Source organism: Oenanthe melanoleuca, chromosome 5 (assembly GCF_029582105.1).
Source record: "Oenanthe melanoleuca isolate GR-GAL-2019-014 chromosome 5, OMel1.0, whole genome shotgun sequence".
In the NCBI taxonomy this organism is placed as follows: domain Eukaryota; kingdom Metazoa; phylum Chordata; class Aves; order Passeriformes; family Muscicapidae; genus Oenanthe; species Oenanthe melanoleuca.
Genome location: NC_079339.1, coordinates 51473996 through 51498554, shown reverse-complemented (window position 1 = coordinate 51498554; position 24559 = coordinate 51473996). Strand labels below are relative to the sequence as shown.

General features: G+C 37.5%; 2 protein-coding genes across 3 annotated transcripts in view; one reads left to right on the top strand and one right to left on the bottom strand.

Moving 5' to 3' along the window:
• TDRD9 (tudor domain containing 9) overlaps nucleotides 1–23921 on the bottom strand; it is a 63972-nt gene extending 40051 nt beyond the window's left edge. Inside the window, exons 1-4 of the mRNA XM_056492885.1 lie at nucleotides 23723–23921; nucleotides 7985–8091; nucleotides 2139–2236; nucleotides 1462–1683 (exon numbers count right to left, since the gene is read on the bottom strand). Of these exons, the coding sequence (XP_056348860.1) occupies nucleotides 1462–1683; nucleotides 2139–2236; nucleotides 7985–8091; nucleotides 23723–23874 (579 nt within the window). The 5' untranslated portion in view covers nucleotides 23875–23921. The remainder of the gene's footprint in view (nucleotides 1–1461; nucleotides 1684–2138; nucleotides 2237–7984; nucleotides 8092–23722) is intronic.
• On the top strand, nucleotides 16728–19826 carry RD3L (RD3 like). Of its 2 annotated transcripts, none has more exons than XM_056492887.1 (4): nucleotides 16728–16916; nucleotides 17140–17231; nucleotides 17896–18201; nucleotides 19034–19826. In XM_056492887.1, exons 3-4 carry the CDS (start codon nucleotides 17903–17905, stop codon nucleotides 19329–19331), a joined length of 597 nt encoding a protein of 198 aa, XP_056348862.1. In that variant the 5' UTR covers nucleotides 16728–16916; nucleotides 17140–17231; nucleotides 17896–17902; the 3' UTR covers nucleotides 19332–19826. The 2 variants fall into 2 exon arrangements, with proteins under 2 accessions (XP_056348862.1, XP_056348863.1); XM_056492888.1 differs by having other exon boundaries at nucleotides 17143–17231; nucleotides 19034–19820.
• Nucleotides 23922–24559: the final 638 nt, after the last annotated feature.

Sequence of the window (24559 nt, the reverse complement as noted above, 5' to 3'; positions counted from 1 at the left end):
GCGGTCATCTTTTCATGTGCAGCTAAGGGATCAGGCTAGAGCAGACATATCTGCACTCCACCATTTCCCTCTATTTCTGCTCAGCTCACAAAAGTGCTGGTGAAACAAGCATAGCACATACACTGTCCTGAAGACAGTCTGGAAGCACAATATCATTTCAAGTCTTTGAGACTCACTAGCCTAAAGAATCAATTTAGCAATTTTATGACTAATTAATTCAAGGTATCAAAAATCATAACAAAGGATTTACATATAAACTACTCTGAAACACAAACAACATAACTCTCGGCTTTGGCTGGAATAGATTTTAATTTCTTCTTAGTAGCTGGTACAGTGCTGTGTTTTTGGGATTTAGGATGAGAATAATGTTGACAACACTGTGTTTTGATTATTGCTGTCGTGTTTATGATGTGGCACAGAAGAAAGCAGATACGGGATAACAGATGACGCAGAAGACACATCAGAGCCCATGCTATGAACAACTCTGTCACTCTCAGTTAAAAATCAAACCCCATCACACCTGAAAATGGTACAAAATCAGATTTAAGGGTAACAAAGAACACCTAACACACATATATGGCACCACAACATAGCATACTAGGAAGTAAACTGAACCTGCAGACCCATGAAGAAACAGAAACCTCTAAATGCATTCTAGCAAACATATACATACGTATTACCCTAAGTGGAAGAAAGAAAGAAACAACAAGAAATAGAATGAAGCAGACAGGAAGAACAACACAGCAAATATTCCTCCCAGCAAAGGAGTCCAGAACATCCCTCCCAATGTCAACACCAGTGTGAACCCACTGGCCTGAAGAACCAGAGCAGCTCATGCAGAGAGAGCTGTGGCCTAACCAACAGTGCAATCACCATCACAGCAGCTTAGTGTGGTACTGACAAGGAGCTGATCAAAGCACCAGGACCTGTGTCAAAAGAGGAATGTGGCCATCAAGTTTATAAATGGAGGGACAGAACTGAGCTCGAAGCTGAGTTCAACAAAGCAAAAGGAGGAGATAGATTTAAGAGGAAAAGCTAGTTTAAGGTTTTTTACATGTTAAAAAGGAGCAAGAGATTGTTCACAAAAGAATCCGGTCATAAATGCATTGAAGTTTTGACAGAGCTGACAAGCAAATGCAGTAAAATCAAACAGATAAAGTATATTACTTAAGGAGCTTAAAGGAAAAATGACAGAACATAGATCTTCTGCAACAATTTCAGTGATTAATAATGCAGACATGTCTGATACAGACAAATATTTTCTATTGGAGTGCCACCAGGATTTTACAAGTTGATTTAATTACAAACATTTAGCAGGAGACAGATAAAAAAATACCAATTCCACTTTAAATGCAGATTCTCTTAACATTTCTTCAGTACGCTAGATATGCTTAAAAGTAATAAAGAAAGAACATGCAGTACTTTTAATGTTTTAAAATATAATTTGAAGTTTTCTCATACCTGGTATCCTACAAATTCACCTAGTGTCCACGATCTCTCCTTGCTAATCCACCTGGCAAGGCTGCTGGCACTGATTTTCCTAGGCTGGGTAACAGCAATGTTGCAGGGCATAGAGTGGCTCATGCAATAATCCAAAATATATTGTGGAATCTGTGTGCTCTTTCCACTGCCAGTCGCTCCTTCTACAATCACAACTGAGTTGTTTTGTATCAGAGATACTATCTGAAACAATTTTTCAAGAAAACTTGTAAGTCTACAAAACAATTCAAAGCAGGTTTCCAACAGATTTGAAATATCGACAGCTTCCAAGCCACAAAGCAAACCTCTATAAAACACAGTGCCATCTTTTCTATCACCTTGTAGGCATCTGGAGATAACTAGTGTCCTAAAGCACATCAGAAGATCACAGAAAAGAACATGGGCACACATTCATGTACGTATTTTACATGAACACCTAAAAACAGAAAGTGTAACACCAGCGTTTTTCCTCTTAAGAGATTGTATGCAACAGTTTTGTAAAAAACACAAAAATTTTGTACAGTGTTTCAAGAAGGAAAGGAAGTTTCCTTTTAAAAACCAACAATAACAGAAACAAACAAACAAAAAAATCACCCCAAAGCCACAACAAAACATTATTTTCAGCTTTATTTCACACGAGAAAAGTACTCTGCCATTACCTTTTCCCTGTGTTTGGCTGTAGGCATATCCAAATTTTTACACTGCCATATTGGTATAGAAGTTGATTCACTTGATTCACTCTGAGACAATGAAGAATCTAGACACAAAAATAACCAAGAGTCACTTATTTCAATAGAGAAAGAGAAACACCAGCAGGAGGTTATGACAACAGGATCTGGAAACCCAACTTCTCTAAAAGTTGAATAATGTACTTTTAAGTATTAATAGAATTAGTATTTTTTAGTATTAGCAGATTGAAGAGATTTTCTATGTTTATGCAACTACTGTTTTACTGGAAGCAACTCCAAAAAAACACTTCTTGTATGTGTAAACCACCATCAGTGGAAAAGATATATACAACTCTCCATGCTATTCTCTTAATTTAAAAAACTGGATTTTTGCAGTTTGCATTACAACTGCAATTCTACCTGTATACTCAAGAATTTTTTACAATACTGAAAAAAATATGCCTTATTCATGTACATGTGTTGTTTCTCTTAAAGTCTACTGGATCCACAGTACAAAATAACCCATAATTTGACAGGAAGACCATTATATTTCTACCACCTGGCCATTAAAATCTGCTAAGCATCATGAATGACTTTTCAATGTAATACTATACTCTGCAGTCTCTCGGCAGAAGTTAGTCCCCATTAGCACTGGGTAACTTGACAAAAATATTTCAGTGCCAGCCTAAGTTTCTGCTTAGAGGTCTGCAGTCAGTTTGACCATGAAAACAAAAGAACAGGTCTGCAGGTGCAGAAGGGAAAAACCTGGATAAGACCATGGTAAACAACAATTCTGCAAGTTACAATTAAACAATTTAGCTAAAATACCCACGGCATAACAAAATAAAAAATGGAAATGCTTTCCCTTTCAAATTGGTTTCACCAGGTGTTATGGGTTACTCATATACAGTAACCTAATACTAATAACCCTATACTTCTTTTTATATCATTATTTCTTTAAGAAATAAAGTAGTGAAACAATTCTATTATTCTATATTCTATTTTTTTGCAAAGGCAATAATTACTTTAAAATAAAGGCTATAGCCAAAATACTTGACTGCAGTTACAGCTGCCTTTCTTTGGCAAAGCTGTAACAATCTCAAACAGCAGTGAAACAGAAGCAGACAGAATGGCATCTTAGCTCCCCCATACCTCAGTGTGTTCCACACCCCCCAATTGTCTGAAAGTGTCAAGGAATACAAATGAAGTTTTTCTAACACTAAAAAAAGCCCCAAAGCTGGACAGCTCCCTATTACAGTTCAATAAAGCACTAAAAAACAGAGTTCCCTAAGGCCCCATTCTGCAACATGAAAAATTCTTTTATCTGGATTCTGTAACACAACAGTGAAAGGTGGTCACTGAACAAAGATCTGCTTAGCAGCACCTAAACCCAAACAAAACCAGACTTGACAGCACCTTCAAATATATTAACTGTCCTTTTTAAAATACTTTTGGTCAACTTTCTAAATATATTCCCCAGAAAAAATTCATATATATAGCATTCTGCCACAGCAACACTGCACTGGCTGACTGGCTTCCCTCTGGCACAAACATGTCACAACTGAGACATCCATAGCTGTGTGTGATTTGACCAATGCTGGAAGAAACCTCAAGCTGCTAGGGAACAGATCCCAGTATCAGCAGATTCCTGATGAAGCAACATAACCTTCCCACCTCTATCAGGTTTTCAAAGAAACAACTGCAATTTTGAAAAGTCAAAATGTGAAAGAAAAAAGTCATTTTTAATAGTGCTTATAAATAAGGAAGAAGGCACCAAAAATTCAAAAGGTAAGATTCATATAATAACACTAATTCAGTACAAACCCCAGTGTATTAGTAAGAAACCATTAGCCTAAAATTCAATTAAGAACTTTATTTAAAAAACACAAAGGAACAAACCAGAAGCAAAGAAACAGCCATCAATATTCATATACCTGCTGATAAACAATTTAATTAACTTTGTATGTATCACCTTTTTTTTAACTGCTTTTTATATAACATTTCTAGGACAGCAACATCTTACTTTCTCCTAAGCACAGGAGTCCAGAAAAAAATTGTATCAGAAGTAAATGGTGATCTAAGATTAGCCACAACCACACAGAATTTAAGAACTGACAGCCATACAATCATTTAGCAGATGCTGCAAGTACTAAAGACTGTATGGTTTGGGTTTTTTCTCTTCAAGACATGTCTTCTGTGGTTAAACTGAAAGAAACGTTACTGAGCTTGCTTGGGGAACTAATACCAGGACAGCTGTGACACTTCTGTCTGCAGAGACAGAAGAGTTTTGGGCCTCAGCAAAATGGCAACTCGAGATGAACACTGACATGACCCAACCAGCAGTGTAAATGCCCCAAACTAACAAACTGAGGACAAAGTCCATCTGAAATCTATTATGATCTTTAGTAAAAAAACAAAACTAAATTGAGATGGGGAACTTGAAAAATTATCTTCAAAGACGTTAAAACTTTCACATTTGTTTTTAAACACAAAAGTTGTTCTGAACCATGAAGACCTGCTGCAGAAGAAAGCATTTAAATGTACACCCCCCAATGAAAGATTATTCCACTGATTTAAATAACCATTCAACTGTGGACTCCATACCACACAGTGTAATTACCTTTAAATGTTTGGGTTTCCTTGGGGCTTTTCTTTTTTATTTTTCATATCTAATATGTAATAAATCCCCCAATGAGAACTGGTCTTCAGAAAAGCTGGTCATTCCTGCCAATACAGACATATCTGCTACAGGTCTACAGATTTATCAGCAAAGAAGACACAAACTTTTGCTTTTTCAATTGCTTATACTTTCTGAAAAACATTATTAGGACCGGGACAGTGTAACCCAACTAGTGCACATCTTTGTAAGGCATCGTGCTCTAACCTGCACCCTGGATTCTGACACAGAATGCAGGATGCTTCCAACCTGAAAATAGTAAATTGAGAAAGCAGACAACTGCCCCCATGCTGGTTTAGGACAAGCAAAGTATTTCAGTGTATAAGAAGCATTAATGCCAGTCCAGAATAAATATTATTAATTTCTCTATTCAGAGTCAGTGAAAAAAAGAAACCAAAAACTCAGGGGAAAGATCAATTTGCTTGCTCATTTCCCTTTCAATTATTATCAAAGTCCCACAGAGATGTCAATGACTACAATAGTCCTGTGCCCATGGAAAGAGCCAGTATGTCACTTATTACAGCCCATACAGCAGATGTACTCCCTCTGGCACCTGTTTACTGAATTAAATTTGAAGAGATCCTTTAACATAAGATTAGATTTTTATATTGACCAGTTCTGGGAGTAGAGACTGTACAGCTGTATCTTGCTATCTGCCACTAAACAATTAAAATGAGATGCTTAAAACAAAGCATACTTGGAAGTACCAGTTAGATGAATGTGAAACAAGCCTGGTGGGACAGGGAAGAACTGCTAATGCCCTACTTATTTTGGATAATAGTTATGGCAAAGAATTTTCTTCCACTTCTATTTCATCATTTTAACTTCCTCTGCACAGCAGTATCATTTCTACCATGCTCTGCAGAAGCCAGAACTCTAAATGCAGCTCCCTGATGATCTGTTTCCCCAACACAGAAGCAGATCAGGCATTTCTGTCTGTCCTCTCAGAATAAACCCATAGGCTCTTTTGAAGAAATAGGAAAGCACAAGATTTAAACTCAATAGAATTTCATCAAATAATAAGACACAAGCAGCACAAACACAAGCAGTTTTAGTGACTGCAAAATTTAAAACAGCCTATCAATTTGCACAGAAAATATTGCCTATAGTTAGAACAGCAACTCTGAGAGAAAGAAGCTACAAAAGGGGTAAGATTTCAGAACCTCCAGAAAAAATCCATTTCTCATTTCCATGTTGTGATGGTTATTTCTTGACTACATTAGTATTCAACACAGCTCAACTCATAGGTCCTGATGTAGATAAATCCTTGAATATATATGACAATTCACATGGTCTTGAGGAAAACATACACTTTCAGATCAATATAGCTGAAAGTTACAAATACATCTTGAAGCTGTTGAAATTTGAATGATGAGTATACTACACTAGAGAAAAGCAGTCTCAAACGTAAAACAACATTTATAAGCTATAAAATTAACAGTACAATTCTTATGTTCACTTACTGAGCTTTTTTATTCCACTAGCCTAACACAGTATTCCTGAGTCTGCCTGTAAATCAAAGTTAAGAGCAGTAACAACCAGGATTTTCTGAAGCTTTTATGTTATTCTACATCTAGGTGGGATTTGGCAGCTAAGGCTCAGAATGCCGTAGGAATGTTCCAGTCCTGTCACTATCCAGTGCTTGGAGTCTGCCACTGGATCACACACTGCTGGGAGCAGAGCACTGATGGGAGCAGGCAGGCATCAACACTGCACAGAACAGCTCCTGAAGCAACTCAGAGTCCAGACAATGAGACAGACAAAGAACAGAACAGGGGGAAGGGGGGAAAAGGAACTGAGGAAAATATCTAACGGATTAATAAGAAGAAATTATGTAATATGTCAATACTTCAGTAATTTTTTTATGGTTGTTTGATTACTAGATGCTGTTTAAGTAAGTTACAACTGGAAGGTGAGAGTATTAGAAGGTAAAATTTCAAGGACAAATATTTTAGAGTAGACCAAAAGAAAGCAGGTATTTATAAAATAAAGTACCAGGATGACTACACAGAAATATTTCCTAAAAAAACCTAAGTTATAATCCTGTTTCTTTTACAGGAGGGCTGCTAGCATCAGTTCCATTCAAAATCATGCAGGCCACTAGTGCTGCTAAAGTTTACTTTACACAAGATTCTGATTTAATAGGTAAAAGACACTAAATGAGCTATGGCATTTCCTTGCATTAATCAATACTACTGTATTATTAAATAAACATCTAGAGAACTTAATCTTACTCAACTTATTGCTGTCTCTCTTTTGCTAGTAAAGCACATGAAGAATTAGGGAAAAGTCATTCCTGAATGACAATGCTGGAAGCTCCTTCCAGTCTCCTTATTCCCCCATTCCCACCATTTCCACCTCCCTCTCACACAAATTTTATGTAATGTCAAGGGAACAAGAGACAATATTTTGTCGTTAGGACAGAACAAGGTGCAATGCACATGGTGAACTGGCCAAGTGTCCCTACTGTGTCTCATCTGATGACAAATCTCACTAGTGGCTTCATCAGCCTGAGTTCCAGAGGCCAGAGAATTTGCAGATGCCCTGAAGACAGTAATTTCTAGAAAATTTCTGCATTTGTCACATTTTAGTATGCCAGCAAAGGTACACAGAAAGTATTAAGAGAATGACACATGGAACAGATGAAACATAAATGTCCTTTTCTCAGGAAATCAGCTACATTAACAAATCTGGAAATTAAGAGGCACAGTAAGAGTTTGAAGCTGAGCTGCCCTGACAAGTGAGACAGCCTCACAGAGCTTTTACCACAGCTCCTAGAAAAGAAGTGCAATCGAATTTCTCTCTAAAGGCAACTCAAAGCAACAATCGAGTACACAGAGAAATATGAACAGAAAATGGGAAAACAGAACAAAAGAATGAATCTAATGAGTTGTATCTTTTCCTTGCAGATTTGTTTTAATCACATTTCTATGTTGATGCACAGATGTATCTATGCAACAGCATTATACATTGTGGTTTCCAGAAAACGAGTTTACTTTTTAATACCATGCTTTATATATAACAAACTAATGGACATACAACAATAAATAAATAAGCACATTCAGTTTAGAGAGGGAGGTAATGTGAAGACAACAGGAGAAAAAGGACAGGTATATCTGAGTTTGTAATAGGAACTAAATAATTTTATTTCTTTTTTTACCTGGTTTATATACAAGCTGATAATTCCCAGCTACATTCAGCCCTTGTTCCTCTGCTTGTCTGTACTTTTTAGCATATTCATTTCCAGTGTTCTCTGAGATACGCAGTCTGAAGAGGAAAAAAAATGATAAATCAATAAATGCTTCCTAATCCAAGCCTTTGAAATCTCTGGAAATAACAGCATTATACAGGAAGCTCCCCATGTCATGCAGGAACTATTTCAATGAACTTCAGGAAAAAAATTAGTCTATGCATTTAGTTAGCCTGAGGAAAACGCCACATTACATATTTTTGTTCGGACCCAAGAAGATTGAGCTCCCAAAATATCATCCTTTAAAGCTTCAATACCTAGGAATTTCTCTTCTAATGAAAGACTACAATTTCTTCTAAACAAAGATGAAATAGCTCTCTTTCTTCAATTCTTAACACATGCAATTAGGAAAATGTATGTAATTCTTGCATGATTCCTTGGAGACAGGGGAGTAGACAGCAGGAAACAATCTTCTCGTTCCTTTTGAGAAAAATTCTGACTTGTAAGCCAAAAAATGATGGTGGTCAGGGAAAAAAATTAACACGATCATCTGATCACTGAATTTTGTGGAAATCTATTGCATACAAGAAATGTTAATTATGATATAAACGTAATGAAATGAGATTTTAAAAAGTTACTTCTACATAAACAATATTAAGAAAATCACATGAAATTCACCAGAAAATAAAGTAGCATGATTGTATGGTTATTAAATCAAAGGTGAACTTAAACATAGAAGAGTTTTGAAAAAATCAAAAGTGATTTTTTTTAAACAAAACACAACTAGAGGTCAAAACTGCAGTTTTGCATATTAACTTCAACCCTGGGCCCTGTGCAAGCCTTACCTATGCAGCAATTCACTAGGGCAGAGAAAAATCTGTTTCTATGTTTTATGAAAGGATAGTGCTGTGAAAGTGCTTATTTCTTGCCCAAAAAAATAGGAAACGCTGACTCCAAAAACAGTGACACTATGTGAGATTTTTAACGTGGCACTACATCACACAGCCCTCAACAGAGGGAAAGTCCCAAGATTTTGGTGCCACAGAGCGCTCACCTTCTGTGCCAAGGCAAACTCTGTGCCAGCTTGGCTCTACTACAGACAATTCACTCAGTCCAGCTCAGAACAGAATACAAAGTATTTAGCATCTACTGCTGCAAACAAACTAGGAAATAGCTTCTGATCCAGTTTTACCAATAATTCAGGTGTAGAGCTACAGCAATTTCCCCCAGACCTCAAGTATTTCTTAATGCAAAGTTCAGCAGGATCACACGCATCTGCACAATGGCTACATGAGCAACAGCTGCCTACATCCAACATCCATCACTCAAACCCTTCCAAAACACTCCTCAAAAAGCCTGAATCTGAGAAAATATGTAGAAAAATTCATACACAGGATGCCTGACTGCTTGCAATGTGATTATTCCACTGAGTGCATATTAAACACAAACAAAACCCAAAAATTCAATGATGGTAACAAAATCAAGCATTCAGTAGCTGAAAATAATGAAGCTTGGCTGCACAATGTCACTTGGGTAGCATTGTATGCACATCCTATACAGATTTTTTACTGATATAACCACTTATTTTTTTCACTTCCATAAACCTGCAGCCTCACAGAGTACACTGGACATAGATATTTCTCCATGAGGAGAAAAGCCATCCAGGGCAAGCAGTCAGTGCTGTCACAAAGGAGAAGGTATTGCTTGACTGTCAGAGCTCAGAGCAACAGCAAGCAAATCACAAACAGGAAAATCCCACTGAGGGGCTAAGGTTGGGAAAGGTGGGACTGTGCTCCTTGCTTGCAATTAAGACCCTGCAGATACATCAGTATTTAAGCAGTAGCTGAAATCAGTTAAGGACCAGATAAGGAACAGTAATAACTAAATAAATAAACAAATAAACTTATTAACTAATTATACATCTTGGAATTTTAAGAGTCTTAAGCATTTCAAAACAGGCTCCCAGAAGTGTGCATGTACATATATAAATATACATATAGACAAATAGATAGATAGAGAGATATAGATATATATATGTGCTTTCAACCTTAGCCTGCACAGTTTGAGGAAAATGAGGACAGCATGACCTCAGTCATTTGTGAGAAAAGAATTTTTTGTCTGTTTGGACATCTGAATATTTTATTTCAAGAATTATGTTTTCTGTCTCCAGATAACAGCATGCAGTAAATGAACCTCAGGCTACACAATGAATAAACAAAATATTTAATAGCCAGTCATTAGGAATAAACATTGCACACTTGACATATCAAATCAGGCTCCAGTCCTCAGGAAAATCATATGCAACTGGAAAATTACATATGGGAATATGAAATGAACAAATAAGCTTTACTATATCATTTACTGATGTTTTAATGATATACTTTTCAGCATTAATAAAATTAAAAGCTTACAAAATAATGGAGGTTTTAAGCAAAATGGAAAAAAAAATATTATAAAGCCCTCTGGAGCTCTTCTAAATCACCAGAATGATACAATCCTTCTAAGTAATCATTAATATGACATCAGTGGGAAGTACCACCCTATATACCTGGATAAACAAGAAATCTAATGATTTTCAACAAATTTGCTGACAGCAAAAGAATAACAAGATTTGGAAATTCAAATCCATTCCAGGCTAAAAAACAGCAACACAAATGAAGGGACTTTTCTGGGTTCCACTTATGAATCACCTGTCTGTCCCATACACCAGTTACTTCCTCCCCATTTCTATTCCTCCTGACAGGCAAAACCCGCCTTTGGTACATCTGCCACATTACAGTATACACTCCTCAGGCTTTTGAGATTCCAGCCTTTTCAACTGCACATCCCAAACAGTCAAAACTCTACCAAATTAAGAGGCAGTAAAAAGCATTTTTTTGACTAACATGATCACTGAAATTTGAAGTCACCAACTAAAGGAAATGTAGGAGATTTTAAATATTCTGTTTTCTTCCTTGCTCTTCATTTTAAAAAGTAGATGAATTTGATCTTATTCATATCAAGGGCATATTTAATCCTCAAAATCAGCCAAATTTCTATGGCTGAACCTGCAAATATGTGATATTCTGTTCAACCAAAGTGGAAAAAGGCACACAAAGTGCTGAGAACACAATCAGTCAGTGACTTCAAAAAATAACTCTTGCTACATCCTCAGATCTACCCATGTAGGTGTGTACATTCCAAGACCTAACGTTTTCAGAAACACTCAGAGAAGTAGCAGACAGGACTTCAAGCCTGACAAGCAGTGGCCAGCAGGACTCTCTCCATCAAGGCAATGAGGTACATGCCTCTTCTCAGAAAAGAATTAACACTGTTTTATGATGTAACAGGATTCTTTCTTCCTTCCATATGATGTGGTTTAACTACTATAATATTTTTCTGAAATGTGAGTGGTCTTGGTACATTTGCCCAGTCAAACTAATTTTGAGCAATTGATTGGAACAAGGTATTTTTAAACAAACACTTTAGGAGAATTACTAGAATTACTAGAAGAGAAACAGTTCAACACCAAAAATTGTTGACACATTCAATTGTAAATGCTTTCAAATACACTGAGGGTGCCTTCCTTTAAACAAACTGAGCTAGAGAAAGGTCTTTCTTTTCTTCAAGCTATAGAATGACCTCTAATAAGTCAACAAGGCATCATAACAGAGCACACTGCATAAATATTTATATTTGAGCATTTGAAATAATAACCAAAGCATAATAACCAAAACTAACAGATACGTGCAGTCTTATTCCCTGAAAACAATTTTAAAATTGCTTATGCAGCATACCTGACTGTATAAAGAAATATGCAACCATGCAATAAAATTCCAAGAATTAAGATGCCTGCTTATCCAACTTGAAAAAAAATTCTAATAATTACTTAATTTTGGGGTAGAAGCTTCTATTCAAGACCATATAACTTCTATAACATGTCTATCTTAGAGACAAAACTGAAACATCCAAGTCTCCTGGGACTCTGTTTTTAAAAATTCTTATAGATGTACTTTCTGCTTATCTATGTTCTGCCTCATTTAACACAAAAAATCCTGTGCACATGGGACTAGAAGTTGAACATAAAACTAGTGTCACCCATTTCACAGATCACAAGAGAAGGACTGCCCCAAGTCATGGCTTCTGTCACGCACACAAACTATTCACCTATTTACAGATCTTTGGGGAGGGGGAAATCACTTGAAAAAAACACTTAGCCTCATAACATGCAGAGCAGTATTTTGCTGTACAATTTTAGTAAGATACATACAGTGGACTGTTGCAAGGCTTCTCTTCTGAAACTAAAGTAATGTGACACTTTACATAACTGAACATTTGCCATGACAGTAAATAACCTTCCACTGGGTTTAGTGAAGGACATACTAAAAATGACTTTCCTTTTAACTGGAAGCTGTCTTTCTATACAAATGATTAGTCCTACCTGCAGAATGAACTAACTTGGATGAAATCATGTACTGGCATTCAAAAGCCATGTTTCAGCTGCAAAAACAGACTATTAATAGAATTCAGAGTATATGTAACATATTAAGAACTAAAATACAGATTTCACAAAGTCACTACATATTATTTCAAGAATCTAAGAATCAGTTAGGTGCATGCTTTTTTAATAGTAAGAGAGCTGTCCTAAAATGTAATTTGCTAGATTTAGTGATAAAGTCTTACTATTTAAGCATTTTAAAAGGCTTGCAGTGCTGTTCCTCAGGTGTAATTAATTTAAAACCTTAACTAGCTGGGGAGTGGGGGAAAGAGGTAGGGAAAGCACTACAACAACTTCGTGAAATCGTGAAAAACTCAAATGCTATTATTTAGATTTGTATAGACTATGGAAACTCAACAATTCAGAGATATTTCATGTATGTCAAATTAATAGCTCTGCACCTCAGCTGCAGTTAAAATCCAAGAAACATAACAACACAAATGCTAGGATAAAACAGCCCAAATCCTCCATTTTACTGTCTTGTGCTCTGGGATTTTATGTCAGTGGGATGAATTGCTGGGCTTCGAAGGACCGGACCCTTCTAGGAGATGAGCTGCTGATGAGCTTCTCATCCTGCATTTGGTTACAAATTTGTCAGAATCCAGATTAAATAAATCTGAGAAAAATAAAATGCAAGACACTGCTCTGAATTTAGAACAATGCTCATGAAGATTAGTATTAAAAGCAGGATTGCCTCAATTTTAAATTGATGCCTGTAACTCCCCTGCCTATTAGTGAAGTGTCATCAACACCAGAGACATGAACACTACAGACAGTCCAAGCGGAAGAAATAAGCTTCAAACATGTCCTGTTTTTATTCATCTCAAAACCAGGTTGCAATGATAGCTTACATAAACTTCTGTCAGTTAATGCTGCTAAAAGAAAATTCTTCTGTTTTTTACTGCCACAGCAAAAGACCAAACAAGGAGTCTTACCAAGATGCCTCTTGTATAGGCTCATGTCTGATTTTGCTCATAATTGTTAAAAAACCAAAAGCAGTAGCCAAATGCTGTCTGAAGTTATCAGAAGAGGTAGACTCACCATCTGTCTACTTCCCAAAAGGAGCCAGAGTGAGCTGCTCTGTCAAATCAAAATAAAAATACACTACGAAGTTGATTAAACCCAAAGAGTGGCACTGCACTTATAAATGAAAGGAAACCCAACCTGCTAGCAGTGGATAAATTATTTTATTAAATCTCTCTCTGCTCAGATGATGGGAGCACTGTTAACCTTTCTTTGTAACTGTTCTGGACCTCACTGGGATAGGGTTATTTTCTTCATAGCAGTGCTATGATACTGTTTTATAATTGTGACCAAATCAGTATTTCTGAAAATAAATATTTCAGATACTCCTGAACAGCATCTGCACAGCATCCAGAACCTTTCTGTTTCTCACACTACATCCTCCCCTACGCCCCATAAACAAGGCTGGTGGAGCACAAGGGTTTGGGAGGGGGCATAGGCAGGAAGGCAACACAGACCAGAGAGATGACATTTAGCATCATGCTCAGCAACAAAGAGGGAGAAGAGAGGGGTTTCAGTTCAGTTTGCCATCTGTTGTTCAGAACTTGGCTGGGCATTGGTCTGCCCATGAGAGGTTATGTGCAGCTTTTTATTGTTTTCTTTCTCTCTTGTTCCCCTTTTTAATACTTGAACCTAAGTTTGTTGTTTGGTTTGTTTTTTTTTTTCTTTCTCTATTCCATTCCTCATTCCCTTTTCCACTGAGGGGGAATAGCAGGTAAGCAAGGGCCTGTGTGGTGCTTAGGTGTCTACTGGGCTTAGCCCACAACAATCACCAGTCCTTCACACAAAATCTATGGCAGCAAATCACAGTACATTATTATCAAGAAATACTGAGAAAGAATTTTGGAACATGCAACACTACAGCAACGTGTTGAAATGTCAGCTAGGTAGCAATGCTTATGATCTGCCATCAGCACTTTTGGTCAAGTAAGAATCAGGGTAATAATTTCTCAGTGACACACTGAGTCTCATTCATAAAGAGAGCTGTACTCCTTGTCCTTTTCAACTACTAGAGTCAACAGCATCTCAGATGGTACAGATACCATAAAATTTCCAAAGAAAAGAATAAGAAGCTTCTCCTCCAACCATTCTCACAGACATTATCATGTCTGGATGCTCACATTGAGCTGGTTTTGAACCAACTGCTTTTCAGTACCACCTTCTTCTTAAAATAAATTTAAAAGCAATACTTCTAAGATACATTTTAACTGTCAAGTTCCCCCTCACATTTTTGATGTCAATCAGGAGGAGACAAAAGAGATGAGACTTAGAGTACCCAAACAGATTATATTTAGAGGACCAGGTATTTTCAGGTTTATAGTTAGAGCCATGAACCATACTTCCACTCCTCCACACTAAGTCACCCACAGAACAAAACCACTCCAAAAATGAGGGTTCTTCCAAGAATGCTGGGTTTGGTTGCAGCTCTTCAGTACAAACGATACCCAGAACACACTGATGACCGTGGGTGCAAACGTTACCTTAGGAGGAATTCTTTTAACATGACACATACTAACCCCACACTAACAATCCTTTCACCTCAGACAAATAAGAACTAATAACAGACTCCCTAAATACACCTTGAAAAATCAAGAAGCAAATAGAACTGCGTATAATTTACAGTCAGGGTAGAAGAGAATAACAGAATAAACCCAGGGCTTTACTACAGGAGCTGTTCTGCCACACACCAGAGTGCTTGCTGTTCTGACTGGGGATGCACAAAGTTGACCATGAATACATTTAGAGATAGCTGGGTAGAATTTGGCTCTTAACAAAGTTTCCAGAATCAACCATGGGCAAGAAATTGCATGAACTACTGCTCTACCTTTCAGGTCCAGTTCCCAGTGCCAGCCCCACACAAACAGTCATCTACCTCTTCACACAGCTGAACTGCATACAAAAGTAGAAGCAATACAAATTTTCAGCTTCAATGCTCTCCTACCAATGGAAAGATAAACATGATCCTCAGGATCCTGCCTTGAATCTTCAATGATGCAACCAAAGATTAGACTGAAAAACAGAAGTTGTAGGTTTCTCATTTAATTACTTTGCACACCTTCCAGTATACATCTCTAATCTGCAAAGACGCTATAATGGCTTTACACTGTACAGCAGTTTACTTGCAGATTGATACAGTGGAAAAAAGTGGTGACATGTTAACTGTGCTGTAAAGGAGGTGGCAAGGAGCATTTTAATTTCATCTGAAAATCTGTCAGGACAGTTCTGTCATCATAAACCTAGCTCCCTTCCTTTTTCATAGTACCACATACAATGCAATGTGAAAACCTCCCAGCTGAAGAGGATTAATACTGACATTTGAATTTTTCCAATGTATAAGTAGTATCAGCTTTAATAACAGCCATACACGTCATCCTTTATGTTGCATGACATCTAGAACAAATTTAGAGAACCTTTGTTCTCCCAACTGTTCAACACACCAGTGGAAGGAGAGAAGCAGGAATGAAAACTACTTAAGAGGGCCAAAGACAGTCATTAAAACAAGGGCAAGAAGAAAGGCGGCGTTTCTTAGACCGCGGCTACTGCTTAGATTAATAGGAAGAGACCGGATAACTGGAACGGAAAATGGCTCCTTCAGCGACCTTTAGTGTGCACAGTGCCATCCCCGAGAATGAACCTTAAAAATGGACATGCTCAAAATATTCATCCAGGAAACAGGGAGCAGGCAGCTGACAGCCAGTTGAGAGAGAAGCAATGTCTATGGTAAGACTTACAATTCCGGGCTTTTTAGATCAGTTTGACCTCAATTTGCATCTTCTTATCATTCTATTCCTTTAATTAGATTAACGTGTCTTTCATGGCACACTGTAGGTGTTACAGCCTGGCTTCTTTAAATACATTTGAAACGTTAATTAAAAATGCTAACAGCTATGCACAGTAATGAAAAAGTATAGAACCATGAGATTGACGAAATTCATCTGGAAGAAGCATTTAATGTAGCGACAAAATCCTGAGCAACTGTCAAATACCTCTTTTCTGTCAACACTCACTTAACAAAAGCTTTAGATGATCTTTACTAGAGAAAAACTATTCTTAGCTGTTTAAAAATGACAGCAGAACAGCCTGATCCCCCTCTAATGGGAGATAAGTCTTCCAGCATCTCAATGGCCTGAAAGTTTAGTTTGATGATAAAAGCAACATAGTTATTTTTAGCACTCCATGGGCATAAAAATACAGCTCTAAACTGTGACCTACAGCTATGCACAGCCAAGCATCACATCATACGACAGCTTTAACTTTAGCTACAAGCACGTCTGTAGTTGCTTCAGACTATCATTATTCATCTCACTACCAACAATACATTTGGATGGATTTAGCAACAAGCATTTGAAATTGTTACCATCTTTTTTCAAATTGCTGCCATCGGCAAAACTCAATTCAAAGGTAGGAGATCTTAATGGACTTGGTAGAAAGTATTTGAGAGACCATGTTAGATTAAATGGATTACTGCTTCTCTCCAGTACAGAGGATGAAAAAGAACCTTAAAAGCAGAAAAACTTAAACTGTCATATTCAGTACAGAAAGTAATTTTTTCTGGGCACAGTTTGAGTAAATGAAAAAAAAAAGAAAATAGGAAAAAGAGAAAAAAAACCTTGTTTTCTTCCAGCAGTACTAACAACCTGCAAACGGGATATGCTAGAATAAGAGACCTTCAAGCAAACTCACCTGAAACAACATTGTTCACAGACAACTGAAAAGGTAAGTTATGTTATTTTATTGCAATTTGCATGCTTGTTTGTGCATGATTTGTTACTAACTGCAATTCAGAAGTCTATTCTACTACATTTCTGTTTCCAGATTATGTGAACAATAATTAAAATATTTAAAATAAAAATTGATACATAAGTTGTAAAACCAGATCGAGCAGAGTTCTAGTACTTAACTACTAATTAATTAATTTCATTTTTAAATATATGTGTAAGTTCAAGTTTTGGAGGTTTGGGGTTTGTGTTTTGTAGGAGAGAGTGTTCTTATTTAGTTGGGTTTTTTTGTGGGATTAGAGGGGCTTTTTGTCAGCTTGTGTGATGGGGTTTAGGGGTCTCTTCCCTTTTTTTTTTAATCATGTATATTACAGATAAGGTACAGATAAAATATGAAATATTTCTAGGATGACAGACTTGTACTTTCAAATACTGTAAATTTCATCAAATATGTTCACTCAGAAAAGAGACAGGAAATATTATAAGATGCAAGGCTTGTCATAGTTCATTATGGCCTGGTGATTTTGTACAGCAAACTATTCTAGGATCATTAATAAAGTTTCCTTAAAAACATTCAGTTCCTAAGAAGGAAGTTGACAGGTAAAAAAATAACTGATCAGCTACACAGACACAAGCAAAATTCTTTTTTTTCCTCTCCCCAGGTTAAAAATGCCACTTTTTGGCTGGATGAAATGGTCAAAAACTGATTCCTACAAATCCACAAGATGTCCTGGATCAGAAGTAGTTACAAAAACTCTATTGAGGGAGTTGAAATGGCACCTGAAAGAGCGTGAAAGATTAGTGCAAGAGATTGAAAATGAACAAAAAGTCCAGAAAACTGGCATGGATTACAACTGGCTCAAGAACTACCAAAACCCTCAAGCAACAATTCCAGCTACTGAGCAACGGCAGCTTGAAGTTCTGTGCTCACAAATCCAGCCTTGCCAAACAGGAACTGTTCTCAGCAGGTAATTGTTTCGTATTTCCCTGACTCTGAGTTCTCTATCACAAGTAAGACGTTTCTATACCTAATCAAAGCTTGTATCTGGCTCTGCTCTTCAGAGGCAGCAATGACCAGCAACTGGAGTGCATTTTTACAGTTATGTTAGAAATTACATCTTCACTTTAATATGCGGCACTTGAAGGAAGTTTTATATCAGGATTTTCCTGGTCTAATCCAAACAAAGGAAATCTCATACAGCCTTTCGATATTTTCCATTTTTCCTGTTACTTATCCCTACTATTTATTAAATAGCAACCCAATAGCTAAACATCAAATTACAGGACTACAGCAATGCACTATTATGCAGAAATCCAGCCTTACTGCCTACAAAATCAGAAAGCTCCTAAAAATGTGAAAATTTTGTAAATTTAAAAAAAAAAAAAAAACAACAAAAAAAACAACCCTCCACACATTTTATGAAGAAAAATTCTCCTATGCCTGCATTTTAAGTACAGACCAAGTCCATTTGCCTTTTAAAGCCCAGAATACACCTAAGGGCAAAAGTCAGTTTAAATCAAGTTACCCAGATGGGCCAAAGAAAAAAAAAAATTAAAAAGAAGCCTACTCAATCACAACTGCTTTCAATCCACAATAGCTGGAGCACATCCAGTGCATTGTGAGAGCTCTTTTCCTCTTACAATCATCTGGGGGAGGTGAGTGGGGAAATGTGGCAGCAAGGAAAAAATGATACCAGAACTCATGTCATTTCCTCCTCCTCCACCCCCAAATGACCAGAGAGGAAAGAGAAAAGTTTTCAGTGACGATGATTAGATTCCAACATTTGGTTTTTTTTCTAGATTTCGGGAAGTTTTGGCAGAAAATGATGTTTTACCCTGGGAAATAGTCTACATATTCAAGCAAGTTTTGAAAGATTTTCTTACCACCACTGAGAGAGAAAACCAAGCAGAGCAGCTGGTAGATGCATGGAATACAAATTGCTCTGAACACTTTAGTCCGCGTGGTGACAGCTCCAACAAGTCGGACAAAGATGAAATCCCCACGGTTTCAAGTTATGTCGACAAAAACACACAAGGCATGTTTCCCACCTTCTCCCACAGAATCTGGAATCTACCCTATTACTACCCATCAAGTTAAGTTGGTTTGTGTTGCTTTTAAAAAGTTATGTAGCTGTCCACATTCCTTTCTTGTAATTGCCATCCAGACACAAAGGAGTAAGAAATGTGACTCCCCTTTCTATTCCAAGTTTAGAAATTAAAAAGCTTTGTGATAGTTAGTATGCAGTAACTTAAGTATCAACTCATCTTTTACCTTTATAGTTTCTTAGAGCTTTTGTGTTTGAAGCCATCTTTTAATCAAAAACTTAGATGTTTCTGAAAAAAACACTAAATCCTTTTAATTTTTAGCCATATAGAGCTAGAAGTATTTAAACAACAAAAAAAGATTGCTTTGTGTATTTTGAAAGAGGATCAATCCACAGAGTGTTTGTCACATAGCTTTTAGGCTCTATGGGAACTTTATACTGTGTAAAAGAAACAGTTTAATAGAACATCAGTTAAATAAACCGGTAAATACTTTTTGGCGCTTATTCTTAACTTCAAGAATAAATTGCATGAAAACACTGACAGAATTTATGCTGCATGCACTATTTCTGTATTTTTTTCTAAACTATACTCTGCACATGCTGAAGCATGCAAAGGCAGACAGCTAAACAAAACCACAGGATGTTGAACAGCATTTAACAACTAGCTCTCTATTATTTTTTAAAATTACTTAATTAGTTAATTTTAAATACCCATTTTTCATTTGACGTACTGAAAGCTATTCTGAAACCCAAATTCTGCATTAAGCCTTTAACATTTTGATCAAATCAGGTGGTACTTCTCTAGAATAGCCAAGGAGTCAACAGATCATTTCCAACACAAAAGGTGTATTCATTTTAAATTTACACGTAACCAAATTTAATACAATCTCAGACGCCATGATCTATCACTGCGGGTTCACAACGTTTTACAAGATTAATCACATACGTAGCAGGCAATTAGAGCAGAAAATCAATGAAAACATATGCCAGAACTCAGCTGGCTATATTTCCTGCTCCCATCACTGTAACAAGTTTTTACATGCTTTATATAACATCTTCTTCTCCGTGTTTCCTTTTGATCTGTCTGCCAGATCAGAAAAAATGGGCAAGACTCACATGGCTCAATACACAGAATACACTACTTCATAAACAAAACTGCTTCCTTTGGTATTAAACATACCAAAGAAGACATTTAGATTTCATTTTCATTCACTTGTGTTTCACTGTAACACAACTTCAAGGCATCTTATGCTCCTTAGCTATATCCCCCATTCCAGAAAAAAAATACTAATAATACATCATAAATTGGATTAACAAAAGGCACAATCGTTAACTAAACACTTTTAAATATTTTCAAAAATTATTTTTCAAAACCATTGAAAATCTTATGATATAGAGAACATTTCATGTAGAAAAGTAAAACATAAGATACACAGAAGATAAAAAAAATGAGAACTCCTACATCCACCTAAAGGACAAAGCATTGGAGGACTAGAGCAAAAAATTTCTAACAGGTTTAAAATAATAAAAGCTGCAGCTCGATACCAAAAGTAATTAGCCCTTCCACCTCCTATAAACTAAGGACACAAAGTTTAACAAGGACAAACTTCTTATATCTACACTCAGAGCTGCTATAAACTTTTTGCTCTCATCAGTTATCAGTTTGTGGATTAATAACAAAATCACTGTTCTAAACTTACTCTGCCCTACTGATGCAGCACAAGGAGTTGGAGATTCTTCTCCTGCAGTTCTAATCTCATCCCTGTGTGAGGGCAGCAAGGGATTCAAAAAAAGGTTTTTCCACAGTGATAGAACTCTTTCAAGTATTAAATGCCAAGTACCTTCCCTACAGAAGGAGGGTAACAGGTACTGAGTACTTAAAAGGCCTTAGCAGGATTAATATTACTATCCATAGAACATGGAGAATTAATATCCATAATGCTGGTTTCAGATACCATTTTAAGACATAAACTTGCATGAATTGCCATTGTGGGAATCTTGCACATTTGAACACTTCAAAGGTATCTTCACAGCTTTCTATCTGAAAAAAAATTTTAAAAAAATCTAAAAATGCAGCTCCCAAATTTTTGTTTATGGAAAATGGAAGGCCAGTAATATGGAAGCACTTCCTCCTGACTAAATTACTATATACTGTCTCTAGTTAAAAAGCAGAGAAAAGAATAGAAAAAAACAATGGTGTAAGAATAAAAAGCCAAACTAAAAATGTTAAACATATTTTGAAGAAATCCTGTTGTGTTTACAGCAATATGCTGCCAAGAAAATCTGTTATTCAGCTCACCAGCTGAGACAAGCCATTTTCTAGTATTCTGCTTACCCTTGTAATTCAGCTACCTCAGACAGGAGTAAGATAGCTGGAAGGCCATTCCCCGTACCCTGTGGGAGATCACTGTCCAAGAACTATGCAACTGCTTCTTTAAGTATTTTTTATTTATGCCCTACACAATTTGCATGAGGTGTTCTAAAACTACATTGTCCCTTCCCTGAGCCAGCAGATATTTCTGCAACAGGCAGACAGCCAACACAAACCACTCTGGCCACAGAAAGGTGAGTGGCAGTAATTCCCAAGGACAGCAATAAGTCCCACCTGCACAAGTATCAAGCAAAGCAAACAGCATGCAATAAGCCAATAAGTCACCTTGGAAAAGATGCTAACTTGGTGAAAGGTGCACCTATGAAATGCAGGAAATAAAAGAGAGAATAACCACCTTTTATAAACTTAAGCCTTTAACTGTCTTAATGTGAACACAATTGTGTTGATAACAAGAAAGAACTTAAGGGTCTAAATTTATTCTCTTTCAATTAAATTATAATAAGAAGAATTAAAAAGTTAATCAATGAACTGTTTAAGGACAGAAATTCCAACCACATTTTATGCAGTTTCTATTTCTACAACCTTTCCCCAACAACATCAATTACTAATACTGCTATTCCAGAGGTAGTTCAGGAAGCAAAAGAATCTTAAAAACCTTGGAAAATGAGACATCATCGGTAAAGGAAGCAAACACAACACATAATTGTGTCAAACTCACAATTAGGTTATCTGGTTAAAGAGCTTTCTGTCCAACCAAAAATAAAATTTGCCTCTGCCTAGTCACATAAGGCTTGATGAATCTCTCATTCCTCCAGTGTATGTTCAAAAATAGATGCACAAAATAGATCTCGTGGCTTAGTACTCAGCTGGGTTCAAGAATCTCTCATCAAACACTTCATAAATACTACAGAAAATTTTACTATCACCTAAATAAACATCTTGTTCATACGGGGTTGAGGCATCACATTCACAGAAATAACTTAAAGGAACTGTAAAATTTTGTCTGGTCTCTTCTGGAAAATTTTAACTACTTGCACAAAGCCCAGCAGCTCTTGGTCAGTGATTCAGAGCTTGGTAATGGCAGCACCTTTACACTGAAAGATAAAAAGAAATAGATATTTTGAGGTGCCAGTTTTGTCCTCCACCTGAAGCAAAGACAGAAACACTGACAGCCTGAACAGTCTCTGCTGAAATATCAGACTACCTAATAGCAAGATGTTACTCAAAAAGTTCTTTCTTTCTCAGATGCCAACCTCTCAGATGTACACCTTTTAAGAGAAATACACCTTCCTGAAATACAGCAATCTCTATTGCTGTGCATCACACAGGGAAAACACTCGCTCTGGAGTGTATGCCCAGCTCATCTTAGAAAGTACTACATGGAGTGCACACAAAACACTTTTTCATGGCAACCATGGATACACTACCACACCTTGTCTAAATACCAAGATTAGTAAGCACTGCCACAGTCTAGGCAGCATCCAGGAGAAAGTATTCTTTGGATTTCAGTATCTAGACTCCAGTGAAAATCAAATGTACCTGGCTGCTATGCAAACACACATACACTTCTGATTGCCTGTAAACTCTGCTATCTGAGAATAATGCACAAGAAACAATATGCCAATATACCTCTGACATGCTTTACTCTGGTAACTTAAATGCTTGTTAGGTCACAACAGCAATGAACTTGTGAATCTCATTTATCACTTGCCACTGATAAAATTTTAAGTTAATGCACCTGAACCAGAATAAACTGAGTCTTTCCTAGTACAGTTATACAGTTTTCAACAGGATTAGATACAGCTGCTCACCACTGCGAATGAACTTCAGAGAAAGCAAACCCTCCATGCAACACATCTAGTGACAGAGACAATAGACCTAAGCTGCAAATCAAAAAATAACATTAAGTATTAAACGCACAAAAAACGCATCAGCCACAATCGCTACCGGGGATGTTAGGATGGAACACAACAACCGGGCCCAGCAGAAGAGGGGAGCCAGAGGAGGCTGCCCAGACTCTGGGGAACGCCCAGCACACTCAGGGCCACGGGCACACAGCGGAGAGGAGACAGGGAGGCCATCAAGGGCAGCGGCCCAGCGCCCCGCACTCACCCCGCAGCCATCAGCGGGTCCTGTGCGGGGTGCCGGGGGGAAGCGCCAGGGCGGCCGGCCTGCGCCTCCTCGCCCAGCAGCTCGACGGCCGTGACGGCGCCGCCGATGGTGAACCAGTGCCGGCTCCGCTCCTCGGTGAGTTTCCGCGGCATGGCGGCGGATGGCGGCGGAGGATGGCAGGCCCCGGCACGCGGCCCCGCGCCGCCGCCCTCCCCGGCACGTGCGGCCCTTCCCGCCCTCCGCCCGGCCCCGCCCCTGCCGGCCGCGCGCCCGGCTGGGATCGGCCCTGTCTTCCGGACAATCTCCCTGGAGCTGCGGGCTGAATCCCTCTAAACCGACCCCAAAATTTATTAAATAAAGGCAGGACATGCAGATACAGACCAGAGGGTTGAACACTAAGGCCCGTCATCCCTACTGGATAAATTTCAAAAGAAGAATAGGAACTAAGATAAACGTGTTGCTTGAACTTCCCTTTCATCCTGTCATCCTCTCTTCTGAAATAACTGCAAATATCTGTGTGTAATTTGTTAAATCAGATAAATAATTATTATTTTCTCTAATAGGAGTTATCATCTCCATGCTGATTACCTGATCCATTTGGCTACTTTAGAATGCTCCTCTCAGATAGGTAAATACAAATCTAGGGTATATGTAGAGAGATAAGGACACCACAGCCTCTGGTTGTTTAGCCTCAAAATCCTAAATTAAAGAAAGAAGGAGATTTTTTTCACTAAAATTTCAAGAGCTTTTTAAAGTTTTAAGTGAAAAAGATGACATACACACAGTATTTCACCATAAGTTATGCTCCTATATTAAATGCAAAAAACCGCCCATGTA